At 42.6% G+C, this 21,257-nt stretch overlaps 1 protein-coding gene and 1 pseudogene across 1 annotated transcript; both read left to right on the forward strand.

The window, feature by feature from the left end:
* Positions 1-923: 923 nt before the first annotated feature.
* Positions 924-1,003, forward strand: LOC129037727 (U6atac minor spliceosomal RNA; annotated as a pseudogene).
* A 4,045-nt stretch (positions 1,004-5,048) lies between these two features.
* On the forward strand, positions 5,049-20,615 carry CRHBP (corticotropin releasing hormone binding protein). The gene is made up of 7 exons (XM_054489753.2): positions 5,049-5,333; positions 5,719-5,812; positions 6,146-6,303; positions 7,789-7,999; positions 10,854-11,002; positions 14,476-14,593; positions 19,864-20,615. Exons 1-7 carry the CDS (start codon positions 5,253-5,255, stop codon positions 20,019-20,021), a joined length of 969 nt encoding a protein of 322 aa, XP_054345728.1. The 5' UTR covers positions 5,049-5,252; the 3' UTR covers positions 20,022-20,615.
* Positions 20,616-21,257: the final 642 nt, after the last annotated feature.

A 21,257-nucleotide genomic window follows, 5' to 3' on the forward strand; every position in this document is an offset into this window, starting at 1 on the left:
TCAACTCAAAATGGATTAAAGACTTAAGCGTAAGACCTGAAACTATAAAACTCCTAGAAGAAAACAGGAAAAAGCATCATGACATTGGTCTTGGCAATGATTTAATAGATATGACACCATAAGCATAGGCAACAAAAGCAAAAATAGGCTAGTGGGGCTACATCAAACCAAAAAGCTTCTGCAGGCCGGGAGCCGTGGCTCACATCTGTAATCCCAGCACTTTGGGAGGCTGAGGCAGGTGGATCATTTGAGGTCAGAAGTTCAAAACCATCATGGCCAACAAGGTGACACCCCGTCTCTACTAAAAATACAAAAATTAGCTGGGTGTGGTGGTGCACACCTGTAATCCCAGCTACTGGGGAGGCTGAGGCAGGAGAATTGCTTGAATCTGGGAGGCGGAGGTTGCAGTGTCCTGAGATTATGCCACGGCACTCCAGCCTGGGAAACAGAGTGAGACTCTGTCTCTAAATAAATAAATAAATACATACATACGTAAACGGCTTCTGCACAGCAAAGGAAATGATCAACAGGGTGCAAAGGTAACCTACACAATGGGAGAAAAAACTTACAAACCATATATCTGATAAGTGGTTAATATCCAAAATATATAAGAAACTCCTACGACTCAGCAAAAAACCTACTAAGTCATTTTAAAAATGGGTTAAGGACTTGAATAGACATTTCTCCAAAGAACACATACAAATGGCCAACCAGTATATGAAAAGATGCTCAATATCACCAAGATCAAGAAAATGCAAATCAAATCCACGATGAGATATCACCTCGAAACTGTTCAGATGGCTATCATCAAAAAGATACAAGATGATAAGTGCTGGCAGGGAGAAAAGGAAACCCTGGCCACCGTTAGACGGAATGGCAATTAGCACAGCCATTATGGACTTTCCTCAAAAAATTAAAAGAGAGTATTGTATGAAAGGAGAGAAGGTTAACATTCCCCTTGACAAGAGGAACAGAAAATCAAATACTGCGTGTCCTCACTTATAAGTGGGAGCTAAATGATGAGAACAAACACATGGACACATAGAGGGAAATAACACATACTGGGGCCTATTGGAAGGTGGAGGGTGGGAGGAGGGAGAGGTTCGGGAAAAATAACTGATGGGTACTAGGCTTAATACCTGAGTGATGAAATAATCTGTACAACAAACCTCCATGACGCACGTTTACCTATGTGACAAACCTGCACATGTACTCCTGAAGTTAAAATAAAAGTTTTTAGGCCAGGCACAGTGGCTCACGCCTGTAATCTCAGCACTTTGGGAGGCCAAGGCGGGCGGATCATGAGGTCAGGAGATCGAGACCATCCTGGCTAACACGGTGAAACCCCGTCTCTACTAAAAATACAAAAAAATTAGCCTGGCGTGGTGGCAGGTGCCTGTAGTCCCAGCTACTCGGGAGGCTGAGGCAGGAGAATGGCGTGGACCCAGGAGGCGGAGCTTGCAGTGAGCCAAGATCATGCCACGGCACTCCAGCCTGGGCAACAGCGCAAGACTCCATCTCAAAAAAATAATAATGAAAAAATAAAAGGTTTTTATAAAAATAGAATGGTAATATGATTCAGCAAGCCCACTTCTGTGTATTTTTCCAAAAGAATTGAAATCAGTATGTTGAAGACATACCTGTACTCCCATGTTCGTTGCACCAGTATTCACAATAGCTAAGATGTGGCAACAACCTAAATGTTGATGAATGAATAAAGAAAATGTGGCATATACATATAATGGAATATTACTCAGTCTGAGAAAAGACGAAATCCTTGTCATATACTACAGCATGGATGAACCTTGAGGACATTATGCTAAGTGAAAGATGCCAGCCACAAAAGGGCAAATACTGTACGATTACACTTACATGAGGTATCTAAAATAGTGAGACTCGTAGAAGAGGACAGTAGAACGATGATTGCAGGGATTGGGAGGAGGGTAAAATGGGGAATCGCTAATAATGGGTATAAAGTTTCAGCTATGCAAGATGAATAAGTTCCAGAGATCTGTTGTACAACGTTGTGCCTATAGTTGATAATATTGTGTTGTGCACTTAAATATCTTTTAAGAGAGTAGATCTCGTGTTTTAACTCTTCTTACCACAATAAAATAAAAATAATAGCTACATTCATTCAAACAAATCATCTTGAAAGCAACGGAAAACTATTTGGTGGTTGTTGTTGCTGGCTACCTACAATGAGTTTTATTCAGTAGTCAGGGTTATTTCTTAAAGAACACAATGATATGTTCTATTTTCTAACATTTCAACTAATTCATTAGTCAGGAAAGGAAAAAGGAAGTTCATCTAAAGCATGGATTAGTGATGTTCTATGTTGACGTGATAAATAAAAGAAAAAATTTATTATCACAGGTCATATTACAACTTCTAACTTGCATGCAGAGGGATTTTGTGGTCACCCTGAAAACATGGCCTATAATGTGACTGTGAAAGCCAAGTGCAGCCTGTGGAGGCTCTGCCATGAAGTGTCAGAAGCTCTCTGTGTGTGTCTCATCAGTCTAGGCACAATTTTAAATTCTGCACCTGCCCCCATGTCCATGGATTGAATATGGATCTGCTATTGTGTGGCCACCTTGGCCTTCAGGCTTAACATAGGTGACAATTTGCTCTGGGGCTTTGTGAAAGAAAAAATGTCTTATTCCTACCTAACAAAAAGACAGTATTAACCCTGCCTAACAATAGTCGAAGACCCAAAAAACACCTATCAGGGACTGTATAACATCAACACTGGAGAAGCTATCTGGAAAAATATGGAGAAAAACTGAAATATTTGAAAGTAACGGAGGTTAACGTACAGGTAATTTCCAATCAGCATACTTGGGGACTCTGAGTTTACCCAGAACATATTTAAAAAAAAAATCCAGTTTGCTTGAACAAACAACTTTCAAATATTAAGCTAATTGTTTGAATGACCAAAGCAGTCCATGAAAATAATTTATCCTTAGTCTTCACACATAGGCCTACTTATTGCCCAGAAAATTTTTCTTCTGCCTAATCCAAATTACTATTCCATTTCTCTCACCTATTTTTAATACTTTCTCTCAGAGAGAATGGCTACCTGGCTTCTCCTTGTCTTCCAATTTAATCTTCTTAGTTTTCCTCCATAGGTTGTAGTTTCCATCTTTTAATTACCATTAGTTTTTTTTTTTTTTTTTTTTAGAAAAGGTAGTTTCCACTGGCTTAGTAGATATTTACCAAACTGGTGAAAACTACACATTAATTTATCCACCTAGGATTTGGTGGGAATGAGGTCCATCTTGTACTATAATTTGTGGATTAAGTAAAATCAGATGCTATGCTATGATGTTTGTAAAATCAGTCACTATGTTAGTGCTCATTCATCCCAGCTCTTGCTGTGTGTGGTTCCTGAGGAGTGGGCATCATGACAGCAGGGTGGGAACATCACTGTTGTCCGTGCACGTGCATGCGTGCATGTGTGTGTGCACACGTGCATATGTGCATATGCTTGTAAAGGGGCTGGCTGGAGAAGAATGTCTCCTTGGTGATGCTAACAAAGCAACATTGAGCTGGAGTGACATCAGGTGCCAGACCCCCTAAGAGGTAAAGGCAGAGGTCTCCAAGGTGGGTGCTGGACTGAATTCTGGGAACAGGCCAAGGGCTGTGGCTACATCAATGGGAAAGAGAAGAGGGCCTGAGGCTCCCTTTAGGCACAAAAAGGATGGGAGATAGAGCTGAAGATAGCCTGGCATGTTTGAGGACAGCAAGTTGGGGTTAAGTTGTTTGTTTTTCTCCTCTTTTATTCCTCCCAGGTTTCTTTATAACCTTTTAAAAATTCAGGCATCTAAACAGCCCTTGGGATGAGAAGGACATGGTGGCCAGTGTCCATGAGCTTTAGGTACTCTTTTTCCTCTCACTGTCTATGGTCTGAGGACTGCTTACAAAGTTGGACTGTGGCAGGAAGGCCTCCTGATTAACCCAACAAAGAGGCCGCCTCTCCAGAGCTCAGAATTGTCCTGACATGAAAATAATCAAGTTCTGACACTGCCAGGATAATTACTGTTTAATTTCGAGTATTTTAAAACTGAAAATATAGCCATTCCTTCCTTTATTACTCTGTATTATCGTCTATTTGTAATAATTGTAATAACAATGCTTGGTGCAGAGACTGGAAAGGGGTAGGAAAGCCAATAGTGGAGCATCCTCATGTTTCCCACAATTTTGGACACAAAGAAGAAATTCTTTTCTCTCCTGATAAGCAGAGATAAGCTTATACTTATTTCTGGATCCCTAAGTCATCTTTTTAGCCCTGCAAATTTGCTGGTGAGCAGTTACAATAAAGCTTCCTGGCAGTTCTTTCTACCAGAGTGTTAAAGTAATCCAGTATTTGGCATGAAACGGAACGACTTAATCTCATCTCTCAGTGGTTCAGACGGATGCGAAGGTCATGGCTACAGCTACCTGGTCTAGGAGTGTATACATCATGTAAACCTTCAGGTCAAGTGATAGAGCTCAGCTAAAATCCAGAAGTCCACTGACACCAGAGTTAGTTTTCCATGAAAGAAATGCCTATAAGAAAATGGACCAGGATAAAGCAAAGAGTAAGGGGCAGGAAGAAAGCTTATAATTGCATTACTGCAATCTTCTGCAAAATCAGACTTCTGCTTCTGTTCCACCTCTCTTTAAAGCTGAAAATGCCTCAAGTTTCTTACTGAGAGGCATGAGTAATTGCATGAATACTAAATTCTTTGACAATTTCTAGCATGGTTTCATCCAAGGTTATGTGGTGAGGCTGCATAATATAGGCTCTATGTGTTTGGCTATTTTATGCATGTATGTAACTTTGTCACTTTGGTTTGCAAAATGGAAAATTCCCTGAATGCCCACAGAAAAGTATAATGTAGCATTTGGCAGGTCAACAAAATGCCCTTCCTTATTCTTTGTCTCCGCCTCATTCTCCAACACTTTAGTGCACTAAGTTGTAGTGACTGAAATCATTCTTGGTGAATAATGCTGGGCCACGCTGAAAATTTGTGGCTGAGAGCTGGACCCTCGTCATCGCCACGTACTTTGTCAATGAGACAGGGTAACCCATGGTTACTGAGCTCCCATCAGTTAAGGGGCAGAGAGCCTCCGCTCCCCACTGCTCTATAAAAGAGACCCAGCAAAGGGACCCTACCAGCTTCTAGCTCTCAGTCTGCGCGAGGGTGTAGGAAGGAAAGCCCAGTACCTCCGGCGCAGAGCACAGCAGCTGCAGAGGCAAGGCCAGCATGTCGCCCAACTTCAAACTTCACTGTCACTTCATTCTCCTCTTCCTGACGGCTCTAAGAGGGGAAAGCCGGTACCTAGAGGTGAGCCACCCTTGGACTGACCCATCTCACCTTCCTTGCATGTTAGCCCTAGGCGGCAGGCACGCTGCCTCTGCTCGCAGCCTTTTGGGGTTCGCTGTTTCTTCCCTCTCTGCTGGATGCTCTCTTGCCCCTGGCTTCCCCTATCCTGTTCTCCCTCCTTGCCTCTGAGCATCCCAGACTGCCTGCCTGCCTTCCTCTGGCCGCTGGGGATACCCCGGCCTGATGGAGAGGGTCTAAGACCTTCCCGTCTTCTCCGGACACGGGAAAACATTACCCCTCTCTCTTTATTCGCTATGCTGAGTGGCAGGGAGGGTGCCCCGCTCCTGGTCCCCTTTTTTATCTCCAGCCCTTGAACTTTTCCGGACTGACCCATGTTCCTTGCCAGCTGCGGGAAGCGGCGGACTACGATCCTTTCCTGCTCTTCAGCGCCAACCTGAAGCGGGAGCTGGCTGGGGAGCAGCCGTACCGCCGCGCTCTGCGTGAGTCGAGGCTGCCCGGCTCGCGGGCGCCCGGGACGCGGGGAAGCTGGGACTCTGTGCGGAGGGCAGGGGGCTCGCGGACATCTCGGGGAAGGGGCTAGCCGGAACCGCCAGGGGCGCGGTCCCCCTAGCTAAGGATCGGTCGGCGGAGGCGCGCCAGGAGCGGAAGAGGGTGGCGCGCCCGGCGCGCAGGAACCCATCGCAGCCTAGGCTGGAGGTCGCAGCGCTGGGCGCTACAGAGCCCGGGAATGGGGCGCGCGGAGAGGGCCGCCAGAGGACGGCGCCGCGGCGGCTGCAGCCCGGGACTTATTGCCCCGTTCCCTCCTCCCCCAGGGTGCCTGGACATGCTGAGTCTCCAGGGCCAGTTCACCTTCACCGCCGACCGGCCGCAGCTGCACTGCGCCGCCTTCTTCATCAGCGAGCCCGAGGAGTTCATTACCATCCACTACGACCAGGTCTCCATCGACTGTCAGGGCGGCGACTTCCTGAAGGTGAGGCGCCCACGGCCAGCCAGCCCAGCCGGGAGGCGGGGCGGGGGGGGGGTCGGGGGGCGGCACGGGAGGGTTGGAAAGGGCTGGGGCGCTGCACCCAGCGTGGGGCTGCCGAGCGTGGGTAGCCAGTGGCACTTCTTAGACACTTCGCTGGTGCCCGAGTCGGAGAGGCGCATTCGAGGACCCCCACACGACGAGAATCTCGCCCTTACCCGAAGACCTCGACCCACACACATCCAGTAGGGCTGGGGCCGGTGCCTCTGGACGCTGCCATGGTTTAAATTCCCTTCTAGGCGCTTTCGAGGCCCTAGGAACTTCTAAAGACTTGAACTCGCAGCGCGGAACGCTGTGACGCAATCCGGGGCCGAGGAAAAATGATTAAAACCCAACAAGCTCTAGTGCTGGGGTCCACCAAGCGGGCCGTCTTGGTTAGAAGGCCCGCCCCACACGTCTCACATCTGAGCCCGCCTCGCTCCTGCTGGTCCACGCTCGGCAGAGCCGTTCCGAGCGCACAGAGGCTGTCTTCAGTGGGCGGGTGACCCGATTTTGGAGCAGTAGGGGACTGGCTGCCGAGGGGGCATCTAGATTGAGATAGGTGGGAGGGGAGGACAAGACCTCTAAGCTCACTGCCTCTCCAATTCCAGTCAGACTCCATAAGTATAACAGGGCAGCGTGGGATGGCTGATGGAGCTCTACTGTCCAATTAAAATAATCATGATTAACATCTCCAAAGTAGGATTATTTTGGAACCTGTCACATGCGTTAGAAATAATTTGTAGCTGGGTTGTTGGTAATTTTGCTAATGTGGACTAGATTGGACTCATTAAACTGGAGACGTATGGTGATTTTGAGGGTCAAGTCAATAGACTCTGACCCTTTGTTCAACTGCAAACTTTAACAAGTGAAGGAAAAATGTCCCAGGTAGCATACTAGCCATCATTGCCTGGCTGTTGAAGGAGTTCTTGACATTTTAAAGTAATATGTGATGATATTTTTTAAAAATGAGAAAAATGGGTGTATATAGCCATTAGCAGGTAAAGTTGCTGCTCCAGTTTTTTCTTTTGCTATCTATTTTCAAGATATTTTGTTCACATTTCAATGACTAGAGGAAAGAGAGAAGCTGCACGAAACCCAAATTATGCTTTTGTGGAATTCTTCTGAAGGTGAGAGGTAGAAAATATGGCCAAGGTAAAAATGTACATTGTCCGTGGTTTTATTTACCAAAGTGGTTGAAATGATAAAGTATAAGGGTTTACTTACTTTGGAAGCTTTAAGGCTTATAAAAAATTAATACTATTACTTGCAAACAACCCTCACCGTCCAATATAAACAAATGAAAAGGCGAGCAGGCAGAGAGTGTGGACTGTCAATTCTTATTTATGACTGAAGGCCCATTGCTGGATGACTTCCCCCCGCTTTTCAACTCACTTCAGACCTCAGGAGTTGATGGAAATGATAGCATCAATGTCTGTATTTTTTTCAAAGGTATTTGATGGTTGGATTCTCAAGGGGGAGAAGTTCCCCAGTTCCCAGGATCATCCTCTCCCCACAGCTGAGCGGTACATAGATTTCTGTGAGAGTGGTCTTAGCAGGAGGAGCATCAGATCTTCCCAGAATGTGGCCATGATCTTCTTCCGAGTCCATGAACCAGGAAATGGATTCACATTAACCATAAAGACAGACCCCAACCTCTTTCGTAAGTGTTCTCAGTCAAAAGGCAGAACTTAGGATTCAGACCCGCTTTTTGAAAGTAGTATCATTGCACAGACTTACAGAAATTTGAACTGAGGAATGATTTGAATGGAAATTTTTTTGTAATTAGAAATGACCTAAAGGATAGTTTCTATTCTTTATTATGAAAATCAAATCACAGTTTTTAATTTATTTCCCAGGCTAGGTAGTATACTAATTTATGAAGAATACAATTCTATCTTTTCTCCAAAGTCTTGCTCTGAGCTCCTCAGGTTCTACAATGCATTTAGTGATAAGCTTTAATCTTCCAAGTCATTTCACTAATCCAGGATAAGCTTGAGTGATCGGATATAAAGTTGCAGTCTTAGAGATATTCAGGCACAGGCTTGAAAGTCTCCGTATCTTTCAGCCTGTGCCTGAATGTGGTAGACAGATATCATGCCCTGACCAGAGGGTTGGATTATAGCATTTCAATGTTACCTTCTGATTCTGAGCCCACCACTCTAATTTCGTTCATTTATGATGGACACACATGTAGCTTATGTTACACAACTGAACAGCCCAGGTCTAAAGCATATTATCTTACTAAAAATGTTTACTCCGCGGTGGTGTCATGCCTGTAATCCCAGCACTTTGGGAGGCCAAGGCAGGCGGATCACAGGGTCAGGAGATCCAGACCATCCTGGCTAACACAGTGAAATCCCATCTCTACTAAAAATACAAAAAATTAGCTGGGCGTGGTGGTGGGCGCCTGTAGTCCCAGCTACTCGGGAGAGAATGGCGTGAACCCGGGAGGTGGAGCTTGCAGTGAGCTGAGATAGCGCCACTGCATTCCAGCCAGGGTGACAAAGGGAGACTCTGTCTCAAAAAAAAAAAAAAAATGAGTTTACTTATCTGCCAATTGTTTTTTTCCCCATTAAGAGAAAAATCTGTTTAAAAAATTAGAAAAGGAACACATATCACTCATTTTTGCATACAGTAGAATTAATGGTAACACTTCATGTGGCTGAAAGATGGGGCCTAATCTGCCAAAGAATAATGTACTACTGATCTTTTGATTTCTAGTTCTGAAAAAACAAAAGAATTTTTGAAAAAGCCCCCCAAAAAGGCTGTTCCTGAGGACTGCAACAGAATAATTCTAGAAGACAAAATAAAGAGTTTCCCCTATATTTTGTTTAGTTAGAAATCAGAAACCTCCTGGGCCAGGCATGGTGGCTCATGCCTGTAATCCTAGCACTTTGGGAGGCCGAGGCAGGAGGATCACTTGAGCCCAGGAGTTCAAGATCAGGCTAGGCCACAAAGTGAGACCCTGTCTGTATTAAAACTTTTTAAAAAGTATATTAAAAAAAGAAACTTCCTAGAACCATCAAGGAATTTCAGTTCTTTTTGAAAGTAAGTATAATTAAAAATATGAAAAGGAGGCAAGAGGTGTTTCTGATCTGTTCTGATCAATGTTGATTCATCCAGTAATCAGAAAAAAAAGTACAAATTCTGATGCTTCTAGTTTCATATCTAGACTAATTACTGTATTGTAAATTTATTTATTTATTTATTTATTTATTTATTTGAGACAGAGTGTTGCTCTGTCGCCCAGGCTGGAGTGCAGTGGTACGATCTCGGCTCACTGCAACCTCTGCCTCAGCCTCCCGAGTAGCTGGGATTACAGGCGCCAGTCATCATGCCTGGCTAATTTTTGTGTTTTTAGTAGAGACAAGGTTTTACCATATTGGCCAGGCTGGTCATGAACTCCTGACCTCGTGATCCACCCGCCTTGGCCTCCCAAAGTGCTGGGATTACAGGTGTGAGCCACCACTCCCGGGCAATGTATTGTAAATTTAGATTTGAGATATAAAACAAAAAATTGTAGAAGTTCTTGGGAGTAAATTAAACATTAAAAATGCACCTTTTAGTTATCACTTAACATGCAGCAAATATTTATCAGACTTAAGGCTGCTGTCTTTCATTTTTTTCTCAGCCTATTTTCTCACTATTAGAAAAATACTTAAAATAGGCCTGGCATGGGGGCTCACTCCTGTAATCCCACACTTTGGGAGGCTGAGGCAGGCGGATCACTTGAGGTCAGGAGGTCAAGACCAACCTGGCCAACGTGGTGAAACCCCGTCTCTACTAAAAATACAAAAATTAGCCGGATGTTGTGGCGCATGTCTGTAGTCCCAGCTACTCAGGAGGCTGAGGCAGGAGAATCACTTGAACCCGGGAGGCAGAGGTTGCAGTGAGCTGAGATCATGCCACTGCATTCTAGCCAGGGTGACAGAGCAAGATTCTGCCTCAGAAAAAAAAAAAAAGAAAAATACTTAAAATAAGCCTGGGGCCATGGTGAAGCTGCTGAGCTGCATCCTAGGCCCCCAGTTTTAAAATAAAAATTAAATTAAAAAAAAATAATAAGAATGAAAAAGAAAATACTTATTAATTATTTACTTTATTATTTAAAAATAGAGTTTGAGTTTTGGACTCACCATTAAGCCTCGATTTTTCCAGATTCCTAGCTTTAAGCTGGACTTTAGTTAACTCAAGTGTTCCTAGAACTACTACCAGCTAGTATTTGTTTGGGTGCTGAGTTATGTCTTGTGATTGTTATAAACAAGGTAACCCCCTAAGATTAACATTAGAAGCCCCCTCACAGCCCAGGGCCTCCTGACAATATCCATGTGTCACTGATGGTTTTTGTTCCCCAAATCCTTCCTGTCTCCAAATCGCTTTTGTGGTATATATGCTCTCTTCCTGGGCAGAAGGCCCTAGATGATGAACAGGAGCCCTAGAATAAGATACAATAAATGTCTATAAAAACCCAGCAAACCAAGTAATGGAAACATGAATTTTTTTTCTTTTCTACAAAGCCTGCAATGTCATTTCTCAGACTCCAAATGGAAAGTTTACTCTGGTAGTTCCACACCAGCATCGAAACTGCAGCTTCTCCATAATTTATCCTGCGGTGATCAAAATATCTGATCTCACCCTGGGACACGTAAATGGTCTTCAGTTAAAGGTGAGTTGCTTACTTGTTTCCTAACCATTTGATAAGGCCACAACTTTATCAGAGCAGAAGCAATCATATAGGGCAAACCTGGACACTAGCAAATTGGCGTAGTACGTTGCTCTGATGAACTCTTAAATCTCACACGTGTTTGCCCTAGCTGCTTTGACTAACCCCCTCTTCTATTTCAGTTATGCGGCAAGTTGCATACTCAGGTGCCCCTTCTGACTACTTGAATACTTTCCTTGTGATGTAAGAAATGTTTTCAATTGGTAAAGTTGTGGTATATAATTACAATTGAACTCTCTTGTACTTGCCTCTTTTACAAAAATTCTCTCCTAGCAGAACGTAGTGTGAGTCATCTACACAGCTGTTTTTCTGATTATTGGAATTTTCTTTTGACATGAAGGAAGTATCTCATTGACAGAACTGTGTTGTGAAGGAGTGCTAACTGTAGCATAAAATACAAAATTGGATTTTTAGATTGCAAAATACAGTAAAGCTTTGAAAAGTATTTGGCATGACATTTAACTCAATACATTTTGCCTAAAAAATATTAGCCAAGAACCCCTATCAACTTGTTTTCGAATAAACTTCTGTATGGACTTTAAAATTCATGCTGAGTTTGACCGCATTTTCTTGCACTGGTAGCATTTTCCCTCTGAGTCATCCTCATTTCCTTCTACTTTCTCACATGACTAGGTTAAGATAACTCATGTATTTGCTGCTATCAAAGGCAGTCATAATTCCTAATCAGACAGATTTTAGTGAAAACCAAATAAATAGAACTAGGACTGAGAAAAGGAGTATATCCAATTTCCTTTAAGCCCTAAATTCATGGACTAGTGCCTGCTTTTTTTAAGTTGGAACTTAGTGGAAGAATAGTCCTTTGATAAGGACATTTTTGGGTATCTTTGGTACAGTCTTACTGGCTCGATATTATTCGTATGTCATTTTTGATGTAAAATATAGAAGATGAAAGGTGTGAGCACAGACTGGGAGATCTGCACTTTAGTTATTGGGGCTGTGGGGGTAATCTTGGTGTTTCCTCCCGAACAATTTAGAGCCTACAGTGTTCTAGGCATCTGTTCCTTCACAAAATATTTTTTGAATGCTTACCATGTACAAGGCACTATTGTAGATGCTGGGAATTATCAATAATCAAGACAGGTCCTGCTCACAGGGACCGTGCATTCAAGTGGAATGAGACAGGCAAAATTGCCATGTATTTCAAATGGTGATAAGTGCTATACAGAAGATGCAGCAGAGTTGTGTGGTAGACAGTGACTGGGAGCATGGGGGTGGATGGAGAGGCGGGGGCTCCTTGTGATAAAGTAGTCAGGAAAGAAACCTTTTGAGAAGTGAGACCTGGGTGATAGATCAGAAGGAGCCAGCAGCTGTGAGAACAGGGAGCAGAGGGAACAGTGCAGGGGCTCAGAGGCAGGAATGGGCTTGCTGGATTCCAGAAATGGAAGGAAGAGGAGGATTGGCATAAAACAGCTTCAGGGAGATGGGCAGGGCCAGAGTGTGGTGAGCCCTGCAGGCCACATTAGGGAGTTTAAGTGCAGTGGTAAACCACTGAAGGAGTTCAGGGAGGAAAGCAATATGATCTGATGTACGCTGTCTAAAACGTCACTGTGGCTTCCATGCAATGAATGGGCTGTAGGGCCATGCCACCCTTTTTATGGCCCTGGTGAGATGCTTCTTTAGTTATTATTAATGTATCTATCAAGATTATTTTCTTAAACCTCCCAGATTTCTATGTATTGGAAGATGAGTTCCACCAAAATAAACAAAACCAAAAAAGCTTCAATTTTGCACATTGAGTTGGTGTGAGGATCTTACATTTGGTACAAGGGATGTAAGTACTTTTTGTTTGTTTGTTTTTGTTTGTTTTTTTTTTTTTGAGATGGAGTCTCGCTCTGTCACCCAGGCTGGAGTGCAGAGATGCAGTCTCGGCTCCCTGCAACCTCTGCCTCCCAGGTTCAAGCAATTCTCCTGTCTCAGCCTCCTGAGTAGTTGGGATTACAAGCATGAGCCACCACACCTGGCTAATTTTTTTTTGTATTTTTAGTAGAGACAGGGTTTCACCATATTGGCCAGGGTGGTCTCGAACTCCTGACCTCAAATGACCCACCTGTCTTGGCCTCCCAAAGTGCTGGAATTACAGGCGTGAGCCACCATGCCGGTCAGTACCCTTCTAAATGCCTGAATGTGTGTGCTTATGTGTGTGTGTGGGTGTGTTCTAAGTTCTCTATTTTAGATTTTGGTTCCTATGTGTTAAGGTCTATCTAGTTAAGTACTGAGCACCTTGTCACATTCCACTAGATCTCTTAATGAGCACACTTCAATGAAGAAGAGGATCACAGGCAAAATTGTGGGGACCAGTACAAATGAAAATGTGGGAGCCCTTATTACAATTTTATTAAAATGCAGCAGAGCATTAAACCAAGCATAGAGCCCTTCTAGGCACTGGCTTTCTGTGGCTGCACAGGTGGCATACTTGTGAGACTGCCGTGATCATGGGAGATGGGGGCTCAAAGTACTTTTGGGACTGAGAGTGGTTGCTTTGTTTGTGTTGGAAAGTGAGGCACGGGGATTGCTGTGGACAAGACAGTGTGGAAGAAATGAAAAGGCTGGGTGAGGTGGCTCACACCTGTAATCCCAGCATTTTGGTAGTCCGAGGCAGGAGGATCCCTTAAGGTTAGGAGTTCAAGACCGGCCTGGGCAATATATCAAGGACCCATCTCTACAAAATTAAAAAAAAAAAAAAAAAATGAAGGGAAGCAGGAAAAGGTGATCATGGTGGACCACACAAATCTTTAGAATGAATTCTTTTGAGTAGCTTGAAATAAATTTGTTTTAGTTGAAAGGAGAAAGATCATGGTAACTGTAGCTAACTTGGGCCCCAAATCAGGGTTTTATTATTTCTTTAGTATACTCATAATTAAACAAAATTCTTATTGGTAGAAATGAGGTGTTCCAATAGCACACAAAGTTCCTTTACAAAGAAGAAGAAAAGAGATGAAGTGAAGGAAAAACGGATGTGAAAGCCCTGTTTATAAAATGTAGGTATTTGACTTCACTTAACTGTGACTGCATGCATGAAGAAATTCGAGTGATTCAGTATGTATGTCCAAATGATTTGAAAAGTAAAGCATTTTTTGGTTGAATTTCCACACATCTTATATGGAGTTTACAGATTTCCACTTTATCATTCCAGTCCTTGAGCTTAAAAAAAAAGAAAAAAACATGTACACACATTTCTAAAAAAAATGATTACTCAACTGATTTAGAAAAGCAATTTTTATGATTTTTTCTCTTTTAAGTGTCTTTTAATTTCCGGAGTCCCAGATGTTAAATTAAATGGTATTGCCAGGATGTTGAGGGCTGATTGAGTGAATTCATGGACCCGCTGTTGGTCAAATGGTTTGACTTCTGTAATTGGTTTAAATGTGTCTTTCTCTGCTGCTTTATTCCCTTAGAAATCCTCAGCAGGTTGCGAGGGAATAGGAGACTTTGTGGAGCTGCTGGGAGGAACTGGATTGGACCCTTCCAAGATGATGACTTTAGCTGATCTCTGCTACCCGTTTCATGGCCCGGGTGAGGTATTTCTTTGATTATTATGTATGTGCCTATCAAGATTGAAAAAAAATAAGTACTCCCCCAATATTTTCTACATTGGAAGGCGAGTTTCACCAAAAAAACCTTCAATTTTTCACACTGAGCCAGTATGAGGATTTGAGGCTATGTATAACATCAGTATCTTTACCAAAATATCTGACATTGGGAGAGAAACCTTTGAAGCAATAAAGGTTGGCCTTAAGTAAAACTATGAAAAAGACAAAGCTTTTAAAATCTGCATTCTTTCCATTTTCTTGGGGGTCTCTGCTTTCATTTTCTAGAGACTAAAGAGTTTACTAACTGAAACACTTATGGTTCAAATAGTAGATGTATCATCAATTAGTAATAGGATAATAATGAAATAACTGTTTTTTATGTATGTGTATGTATGTGTGTGTGTTACTCATAGTAAATAAACAACGAAGTGATAAGCTTTATTAGAAATTCTTAGAACTGCTAAAAGTCTATAACTTCTTATCGGCTAAACTAGCCTCTCAAAGGCCAGTGTAACACAGAGGTAAATTCTGAAATCTAAAAGCGGTCACCAGTAATAGAAGACTGGTTTAGTTGGCACAGCATATGCCAAATAGAACCAGATCTATATCAGAGACAAGTGAGGATTTTCACTTTTTTATGCTCATGTCAGGTGAGGATGGATGGGACTTCATGACCTCGTGACCAGATAACTCAATGAAGTCTGGGGGAGGTGGGGGAGAGGAGTCATAAAACATTCCTGTAGAGGTCACTCCCATAGCTTTACTTCAGACACAGGAGTCCTAGATTAACATTAAAGAGACAAAACAGAAGAAGAACAGTAGTCTCTAATCTCAGTTAATTCTTACTGTAGCCTCCTTCCTCTCCTGTCACTGCAGATCATTAACCAGCTAGGCAATGAAGCTGCAAAGCAGACAGTCCTCTTGATCAGCTGTTACCTGTAATAATTAAAACCAGGCCAGACCACCAGTATTTTCTGTCTCTGAGTTGATGACGGACAAAACATCTCTAAAATAGAATTAACATATAGTCAGCCCTCCTTGACTGTGGATTCCCCATACATGGATTCAACCAATTGTAATAGAAAATATTCAGCGTAGGCCGGGCGCAGTGTCTCACGCCTGTAATCACAGCACTTTGGGAGGCCGAAGTGGGCAGATTACTGAGGTCAGGAGTTCGAGACCAGCGTGGCCAATACGATGAAACCCCGTCTCTACTAAAAATATAAAAAAATTGGCCAGGCATCATGATGCACACCTGTAGTCCCACCTACTTAGGAGGCTGAAGCAGGAGAATTGCTTGAACCCGGGCAGTGGTGGTTACAGTGAGCTGAGATTGTGCCACTGCACTCCAGCCTGGATGACAGAGCGAGACTCGACAGAGTGAGATTCTGTCTCAAAAAAAAAAGAAAATATTCAGTGTAATTCCTGAACTTTGGGAGGCTGAGGCAGGAGGATCGCTTGAGCCCAGCGGTTTGAGACCAGCCTGGGCAACATGGCAAGACCACACCTTCATAAAATAAAAAAAAAAGAAAATAATCAGGTAAAAAAAAAACACACAAAAAAATACAGTATAACAACTATTTACATAGCTTTTACATTGTATTAGGTACCATAGGTAATCTACAGATGATTTAAAGTATATGGGAGGATGTGTGTAGTTTACATGGAAATAGGTAAAGGTAAAAGGTAGCCATTTACATCAGGGGCTTGAACATCTGTGGATTTTGGTATCCGTGGGATGGGGAGCATCTTGGAACCAATCTCCTGAGGATACCAAAGGATGAATTATACAAAAGTCAGCACTAAAGCCTGATATGCACTCCACCCTCCCCCAGATACACCGGTATTCTAAAAGTTTCAGATGAGATTTAAGGTAGGAGTGGGCTCAAAGCAAGCTTTCTAATCAAGGTAAAGGCAAAAGATTTCCAAAATCCCACTTTGCTGAAAACTAGAGGATTCTCTAATGCTAATTGACACGAGCCCTGGTTTAAACTGTCAGTGCATGCGGCTTCTTTAGCCTTTTGGGTGCATGATCTGAGGCACTGAAGTACTTCCATGCTCATGATTGGAGAGCACCTTTGAGGAGATATACCTCAGCTGGGTTAAAAAGTAAGCCAAGGATTAAAGAACAATCAGGCTTTACAATTTAGATAATTGAAGCCAAAGTCATTTTTCTGCTTGAGTGATATAACTTGAATTAGAAAAAAAGTTGATTCTAAAGCCAGAAAACCACTTTTGCCTACATTACCTAGGTAACTGAAACCGCTTTTAAGACAATTTTAAGGCTTGAATTATATCACTCTTTGGTTCATTTTAGACTTTATTCCGTTACTGGAAGGAGGACCTTGAGTGTAAGTTGTCCAGGTTCTTGGCGTTTTGAACAAAGAATTGGACAAAACGCACAAAGTAACAAAGGAATGAAACACAGGAACGAAGTAGCCGAAGCAGGGATGTATTAAAGGGAGAAAGCACTCCGCAGGGTGGGAGTGGACCCTAGCGAGCGGTTCAAGGGCCCGGTTACAAAAGTTTTCTGGGTTTCAAGTACTCTTTTCTTTTGTTTTGAGACGGAGTTTCACTCTTTTTGCCCAGGCTGGAGTGCAATGGTGCGATCTTGGCTCACCGCGACCTCCGCCTCTTGGGTTCAAGCGATTCTCCTGCCTCAGCCTCCCGAGTAGCTGGGATTACAGGCATGTGCCACCATGCCTGGCTAATTTTGTATTTTTAGTAGAGATGGGGGTTTCTCCATGTTGGTCAGGCTGGTCTCGAACTCCTGACCTCAGGTGATCTACCCGCCTCAGCCTCCCAAAGTGCTGGGATTACAGGCGTAAGCCACTGCTCCTTTTGAGGTTCCTATCAATTACTCTTTATCTGGATGAAGGATTTGGTTTGTGGCTAAAGGCTGAGGTGAATTGGCACCCTATGCAGTTGAAGAGATAGCCCATGCTTGGCCCATGGCCAGTCCAAGGCACTCTCCCTTTCCTTGTGAGATGTGGAAGGAGAGGGTTGTAGGGAGACTAGCCTTTGATCCTTTGCTACTCGGGCTTGGGGGAGATGCGGTTTTTCCTTTTGGTTCAGCTTTAGGAAGTTTGCATTAATTGGCCTTAGGTTCCCTGCCCCCAGACCCAGGTGTTTTCCTTTTGATCCAGCTTTGGGAAGTCAGCACGAATTGGCCTCAGTTTCCCTGCCACCAGGCCTTGGTGTTTTTCCTTGATTCAGCATGAACTGACCTTAAGTTCCCTGCCTCCAGACCCTATTCTCCTGCCTTAATTCTTTTCTTTCTTTATCATGTTTCCATGAGCCCCTCCCAAGTTGTTCAGTGTTGAACCATTAGGGACCTTGCCCTTTACATTGGATTTTGTTAGGAACTAGTTCAAAATAATAAATAAATAATAACTAAAGAAAATAGGACATATTATAAAGATTAAAGTCCAGGGTAAGATCAGAAAAAGAATGACCTCCAAATTGTTTAATGAAAAATAAATTTGGCTGGGTGTGGTGGCTCAAGGCTGTAATCCCAACATTTTGGGAGGCTGAAGCAGGCACATCACTTGAGGTCAGGAGTTCGAGACCAGCCTGGCTAACACAGTGAAACCCCATCTCTATTCAAATTCAAAAATTAGCCAGGTGTGGTGGCACACAACTGTAATCCCAGCTACTGGAGAGGCTGAGGCAGGAGAATCGCTTGAACCTGGGAGGCAGAGGTTGCAGTGAGCCAAGATGGCACCACTATACTCCAGCCTGGATGACAGAGCAAGATCCTGCCACAAAAAAAAAAGAAAGGAAAGGAAAAGAAAAATAAATTTGGACCTCGTGGTAGAAGCTTAACTAAACTCCCTGGTACTTATATTAAAATAATTATAGGGCTTTTATTTATTATGTCATCAAATTGACTTTTATCTCAATAACTCTGTTGAACTGTTTACTTCATTTAAACCCAGGTACGTGTTTGAGTGGTACCCATTACACAAGGACAATGATAGCATTTCTTAAAATTTAAAAACACCTTATAGAGATAAAGTGAGGAAAAGAAAGATTGAGAAAACTAAAACAGCAGAAACGATTATTATAGGGCAGATAAATCTTGCCTCAGGAGCCAGCTTGGATAAATAAATAGGATAAATAAAAGGAAAGTAATTCTTAATAAAAATAATATGAGTTTCAATATATAATCCATACAGAGGAGATATAAAAGTTGGCAGATCTTATATAAATAATGAATAAGATTGGATTTTTTTTTTTTTTTTTTGAGATGGAGTCTCACTTTGTTGCCCAGGCTGGGGTGCAGTGGTGTGATCTCAGCCCACCACAACCACCGCCTCCCAGGTTCAAGCAATTCTCCTGCCTCAGCCTCCCAAGTAGCTGGGACTACAGGCGCGCACCACCATGCCTGGCTAATTTTTGTATTTTTAGTAGAGACGGGGTTTCACTATGTTGGCCAGGCTGGTCTCAAACTCCTGACCTCGTGATCCGCCCACCTTGGCCTCCCAAAGTGCTGGGATTACAGGCATGAGCCACCGTGCCCAGCTGAATAAGATTGGATTTAAGAGAAGCAAGGATATCAGAAGCCATTTCATATAAATAGTACAGAAAAAATCAGAGAAAAGTTGTAAGTGGATAATAGAACAAAAACTAGTATGTTCAGTGTATGTCTATACGATGCAAATGATTTTTTTGTTTATGTATAAAACAGAGTTTTTGTTTAAATTCAGAAAATGATAAACAGGTGATTTTTTTTTTTTTTTTTTGTCTACATAAATGTCCCGCAGTACATTCTATCCTCTAGCCCCCACTAAATGCCCCTTGCAACCCTAGATCTGGTGACAACCAAAAACTGCCACTGCAAATTTCCAACCTGTCCTTAGAGGGCAGTACTGTTTCCACTGCAATCCCTGAACCCTAGCAACTGTGCACACTCCAGACTGATTGCCTTTGCCTGCCTTTACCACTTAGGCTTTGCAGGCAAAAAAGGCCGAGGAGACATCTTCTTGCCTCTTTCCAGCTAGTTTTATTTTTCTAATAGTGTTCTCGCACATGAGGAGAAAGACTGAATTCAATTACACTATTCTATAACTAATTATGTCATAATAAAAATGAAACAGAAACATTTCAAGTGATAGTAGATGCATGGTTTGAGTACATGAGAGGAAGACAGGTCTCCTTGCTTTCATTACGTTTAAGTGATCCCGTCATTTAAATGATGACTGTGTGGTTTCTAACCTGCTGGGAAACTTTTATCTTTTCCATCCATTATAGCCCAGATGAAAGTTGGCTGTGACAACACTGTGGTGCGCATGGTGTCCAGTGGAAAACACGTAAATCGTGTGACTTTTGAGTATCGTCAGCTGGAACCGTACGAGCTGGAAAACCCAAATGGAAACAGTATCGGGGAATTCTGTTTGTCTGGTCTTTGAATAACCAACCCAATGATTTACATGCTGATAGCTAAGTGAGTTTTTAATGGCCATTGTGTATGATTTTGATGCACAACTAGTTAAAAGCCTTTCATACCAGTCAGTATTCCCAGCCTTGAGCGCGCACTCACACACACACACACACACACACACACACACACATGCATTAATTTTTGTACTTTGCTTCTTTTATGTTTGTAATCTGTAAATGAACACATGGCAGAAAATAAGCCCCTGATTGGTAGGATCATAGTTCTAAATGGAAATGTTTGTAATTCTTTGATGTGCTACAAACCTGAAACTGGTAAGACAAGCACAAAGCAATGTGCAATAAAAAAATTGTATCTCAAGGGAAAATACTCAAAGAAAGAAAAGTGGCAGCACTTATATTAGTTTTATAACAGGAACAAGTCTTGTGTGTAGCAAAGTAGTTGCATCTGTTTATTTTCTATTTATTATTGTTACAATAGATAATAGTTATAGCAATTATTTATTGATTTGTAACAACTTGTTTTTAACCAAACTTTGTAGCATGGAAAAAATTTTCCATCCACAAATACAAACATGAATAAATATATTCAGAATGTTGGCACCTTGATGTTGGGCTTTATTTGCTTTCCTGAGTAGTCCTCTTTCTTGTTACCATCAGAAAGTAATGTTATCATGTGGTGCAGAGCCAAATGCTGAGCTAAATCATTTTGGACTTCTTAGAGCTAGAAGAACTCTGGGCCATTGAAGCAGAGTTATTTAGAGGAGAGGTGGAATTGCAGTGTTTGCACAAGCAACACTAACTGGTCCTGGCAGGGAAGCGGGTGCAGAGATTCGTTTTCCACTATCCTCAGAATACATGTTTTTGTCACAATATGCATTTCTACAAAGACAGCAAGGACCTTACAACTCTCACAGACACAATTTGCAGAAATCTGAGTACTTCTTTGATACTGAAGGCAGTTTACTGTTGACTGAGCCTTGTTCCGTGTTTGGCTTAAAACAGAATGTAGTATATAAAAGACATCTTGGAGCAAAAAGCAAGGTTCTAAGCTACAAAGAAAATTTTTTTTTTTTTTTTTTTTTTTGAGACAGAGTCTTGCTCTGTCATCTAGGCTGGAGTACAGTAGTGTAATCTCACCTCACTGCAACCTCTGCCTCCCGGGTTCAAGCGATTCTTCTGCCTCAGCCTCCCAAGTAGCTGTGGTTACATGTATGCCACCATGCCTGGCTAATTTTTGTATTTTT

This window comes from Pongo pygmaeus, chromosome 4 (assembly GCF_028885625.2).
Source record: "Pongo pygmaeus isolate AG05252 chromosome 4, NHGRI_mPonPyg2-v2.0_pri, whole genome shotgun sequence".
NCBI classification, from domain to species: Eukaryota; Metazoa; Chordata; class Mammalia; order Primates; family Hominidae; genus Pongo; species Pongo pygmaeus.